The 4,442-nt window shown below is 39.1% G+C and overlaps 1 protein-coding gene across 1 annotated transcript; it reads right to left on the bottom strand.

Annotated features, from left to right (window-relative positions):
* Nucleotides 1–2,337: 2,337 nt before the first annotated feature.
* On the bottom strand, nt 2,338–3,450 carry LOC149011129 (putative F-box protein At5g55150). Its single transcript, XM_089163153.1, has one exon. The coding sequence runs from the start codon at nt 3,448–3,450 to the stop codon at nt 2,338–2,340; it is 1,113 nt and encodes a 370-aa protein (XP_089019279.1).
* Nucleotides 3,451–4,442: the final 992 nt, after the last annotated feature.

Here is a 4,442-nt window from a genome sequence, read left to right on the forward strand (position 1 = left end):
GCAGTTCTTAGACTAACCGAGATGTCTATCAAGTAAATCCAATGGTTGGATTAGGGGTTCTTAAGTAAGAGTATTGATGGAGAAGGAAGCTGAAGATGATGATATTACTATGCATCCTGAGATCAGATTTAAATTAACAATTCATTTGGGTTCATATAGATTTCTAGCAAACCAACAGCGAGCAGAAACCCAACTCTTCTTCTCTTCATCTTAAATCCAATCTTCCCAACCAACTCTTTAATCCTACAATGTGGGATCAGTCACAAATGCTCCTATGAAAAAGAAAATAGAGATCAAAAGAAGGGGTTTTGGGTTAGAAAGAGGAGACTCAAACCACCTGTTGCTCTTCACCTGGCTCATCTACCGCCATTTTAAGCAGATAAAAAAGATTTGAATGAAAACTAAGAGTAACTGGCAAAGGGAAAATTTCTATGAGCCATGAGCAATTGCAGAATGAGGGTTTTCATATTGATCAGCTTTTTTTCTGTTTTTTCAACAACAAAAGACAACGAAGAACAGAGGAAAAACAAGAAGAGCATAGGAGAAGGTGCAGGCGGAAAGGGGAAGAAGAGCATACGAGAGGTACCTGAGTTGGATAGACACCAGAAAAGCAGATGTTGCCATAGCAGCAGCCGGAGTGTGTAAATAATTGCAGGAACTAGATCCAAAGGGAGTGTGTAGTGTGTAACCGTTCGAGAGAGAACGTTGCAGAGAGAGCCGTTCGAGAGAGAGCGTTGCAGAGAGAGCTGTTCAAGCGTTGCAGAGAGAGCCGTTCGACAGAGAGAGTCGTTCCGTCGTTCCGTAAACGTGAATGCGCTCATTCAAGGGCTTTTATATCTAGGATTGATTCCACTCATTTCACCTAAAACTATGAACTCCAGCCATTCACATTTTTACTCTATATTTTGAAATGGCTGGATTTATGAACCAGCCCATGTTTTCCAACCAAACAGTTTAAAAAAACAGATTCATGAATCCACGGATTTGAAATCCCTGGATTCACATAACCAAATAGGCTCTTAAAAAATGAGCAAAACCAGAGTGTTTATGTTTAATTATCCAAGCCAACTTGCATAAGGATGCAAAATTGACATCTCTTAATCTCCGAATACCCAAACCACCCTCACATTTTGGAGTACATAGTTTTGCCCAAGACATTGTAACCTTCTTCACAGCCTCTATACTCCCTGTCCAAATGAAGTTACGCATCCAAGCCTCTGCTTGAGAAATAATAGAGCTAGGCCACCAGTACACTGAAAAATTATGAATCGACATGCTAGAAATAACTGAACGTACCAACTCCACTCTACCTGCCAAAGATAACAGCTTTCCACACCACCCTTGTAGTCGATTCTTAATCTTGTCTAAAATTGACAGCAATCTGACACGAGTAACTCTTCCTTTAAAAATATCTACCCCCAGATATCGAGTAGGAAAGAGAGCAATTGGGATATTTAATATGTCCACAATTTCTGTTTCCGACTAGGAGGCACACGTTCAAGAAAAAGCTTACTCTTCTCCAAACTGATATGTTGACCCGAAAAATCTTGATACTTCGATAAGAAAATTTTCAAAGCTTTAACATAACATAAAGAAGCATTTGAAAAAAATAAAAATATCATTAGCATACATCAGTATGGAAGGAACTTCTACTCCCCTGGGACTTGGCAAAGCTCTCAATCTACCAGCAGCTATCAAAGAATGAAGGCCCCTGCATAGTACCTTTTCTGCAAGAAGAAAAAGAAGAGGAGATAAAGGGTCCCCTTGTCGAAGCCCTTTCTCAATTCCAAATAATCCAACTAGTCCCCCATTCAATAAAACTGAGATTCTAGTAGACTGAAGCATCTCATGAATCCAACCAACCCATCTATTTGAAAATCCGAAAGCCTTCAAGACCAAGAATAAAAATCCCATGATAGAGTATCATAAGCTTTCATAATATCAATCTTAATTCCCATCCCTCCCCCTCAAACAGAAGAATGTAAAATATTTGTAAGTTCGGAAGCTACATCAATATTTTTAGAAATCATCTTACCTTTCTGGAAAGCTCCTTGCTCCTTAGAAATAAGCTTAGGCAAAAGAGGACTCAACCGAGAAGCCATTATCTTTGACAGTGCTTTGCAAAAAAAAAATTCCCCATACATAGAGGCCGAAATTTGTCCAGTGTAGTTGCATTCTCCACCTTGGGAACTACAATGAGGAAACAATTATTTACCCCTTTTGGAAGTTTCCCTTTTTGAAAGAAGGATCGAACTGCAGCCCAAAAATCGGTAGAAACAATATGATATTCCACGAAGATGGAATTTATTACAATGCAGGAAATATAATCATCTCCATTTACCAAAGGCTCGGGGAGATCCAAAGAGGTGGTGAAAAATTAGAAATAATGTCATGGCCTAGGTAAAATGGTTGAATTGTACGATCTGCATAATTAAATATTCCCATATCTGCTCCTCCTCCTCCAAATTCGTAAAAGAGAGAATAATCATCGGTGAAGTAAATGCAGTTGGCTTGAAACTCTGGGTGATAAGAAACTGAGACAGAAAATGTAGAATTATTGCCAACAAATACTGCTTGGTCTCCCAAACTTTGAAGCACCACCCATTGCATGTTGCTAAGGTCCAACTTGTAGATAATAAAACCAGTAGTTCTTGAATTTGAGGAATCGTCTGGACCGACATTCTCGAAGTCCCTCAAGATCAAATGTAGTTCTCCTAACAAATCTAAAAGATACTTCCTTTCCACAAAATCCCCATCTGGGAGTGGTGCAAGATTTACTGCCGTGGGATGAGGTCCATTGATCTCGCATTTCACCACGTAACCAATAGACTGGAGAGCAAAGAAACAGCCGTTTGAGTATATCAGATCGATAAACCCATAAGGGCAATTCTCTAAAGTGGTCCAAGTTCTATCTCCAGGTCTTGCAAATGCCAAAACAGAATACTCTCCATATATCGCCATTACTACGCAGTTATTAGTTGAAGTTGATAATGATGGACTTGAGCTCATCACTGCTTTCTCTATGAACCTGTCACGGATATTTTCGGCTGCATGATCAGTAGTATTCTTAAGATCCTGAAAGGTTGGCAGAGGTGGTAATTGGATTTGAGATCTTGACAATGGATTCAATAAGTGGACCTTCAGATCACTGCCTATGGTGATAAGCCAGCCATTGGGAGAGCCCCAACATCGCTTTCCTCCAGCCTCAGGCAAATAAAGATGGTGAACCCCGTGGCTTGAGTGACTGTAAAAGCTGCGGAGTTCATTTTGTTCATTATCCGAAAGCATTAACCATGGCGGAGAAAGTTTCAATGAATTGCTTCTTTGAAGTGTGACCCGCCTCCAAGAAAGACAAACTGCACCAAATCTAACAAAGTCCTCCACTGAATGACTTCTTTGAGAAATGCACCCAAGGAGTTCCTCCGGAAGCTTGGAGAAGCAGTGATCCATATCCATATCTTTACTATAATTTAACAATGATGAAAGAGCAATCCAATTAGAACCAGAGGTCACACATCAAAGAAAACATGGCAAAGCAGCAAAAGCCTTAATAGAGCCTGATATGAAGATCATAAAATTGCCAATATGATCATTCCTTAAGCAATCTCACTAGAGATGATAAATTCAAATTTTAGTTACAATATTTTAACACAAGATTAACAAAAACCAATAGCTTAAATTGACAGTCATGCTAATGTGGCTTGATTGTTTTCGATCAAATGTTAGATATATACCATATATTTAGGATTTCCTCATTACTATTCTTTAATGTTTTTAAGGCGATCCTATGGGGGACATTCTCTGAGGTCAAACGCTTAACTAGTGTCAAGAAGCCCTAAAAGAGGGTGTACACTGTGCACAAGACTCAAGCCCAAACACTTAACAAGGGTCAAGAAACCCTAATAGAGGGTGTACGCAGTGCACAAGACTCAATCCCTCCTAGGTCCTTACCTCCACTTCACGAAGGAGTCCAGATCTCTTATCCCTGGTAACCCAAGATCATAACCATGAAGAGGTTGTAGGGAGATTGTTTGCTAATGCATGGTCTAGTCGGAGGATAAAAGAAAAGAAAAATCTAAAAGTAGGTGATAAAAATATACGGAAGGTAGCATATGGATAATTTTGAGTAGAGGTGACAAGATGCAGTCCAAGAAACTTTAGGAAAGTAGAGAAAACGAAATTGTTCTTACATCAAGTTACCAGTGTTGTCATTGATGGTTTTCTACAGAAAAGTTGCCTGGTGTCAAATGTGAGAGAAATGAGAAATGAATAAAGAAGAGAGAAGATGATAAGAAATGAAGGAGTACTAGGGCTATATTTATAGAAGCTTATGACTCATAGGAAATCTCTCAAACCCATGTATGAATCATCCAAAGATTCAAATCATGGACTTTATTGTTCATTAAAGGAACAATAAAGGTAAGAGATACTATCAGGGTAAT

Source organism: Hakea prostrata, chromosome 7, assembly GCF_041222555.1.
Source record: "Hakea prostrata isolate BN-2017 chromosome 7, UWA_Hpros_2, whole genome shotgun sequence".
NCBI lineage: Eukaryota > Viridiplantae > Streptophyta > Magnoliopsida > Proteales > Proteaceae > Hakea > Hakea prostrata.

What these genes read in the sequence shown, in the direction of transcription:
- LOC149011129 (XM_089163153.1), bottom strand. Translation starts at nt 3,450, where the DNA reads ATGGATCACTGCTTCTCCAAGCTTCCGGAGGAACTCCTTGGGTGCATT.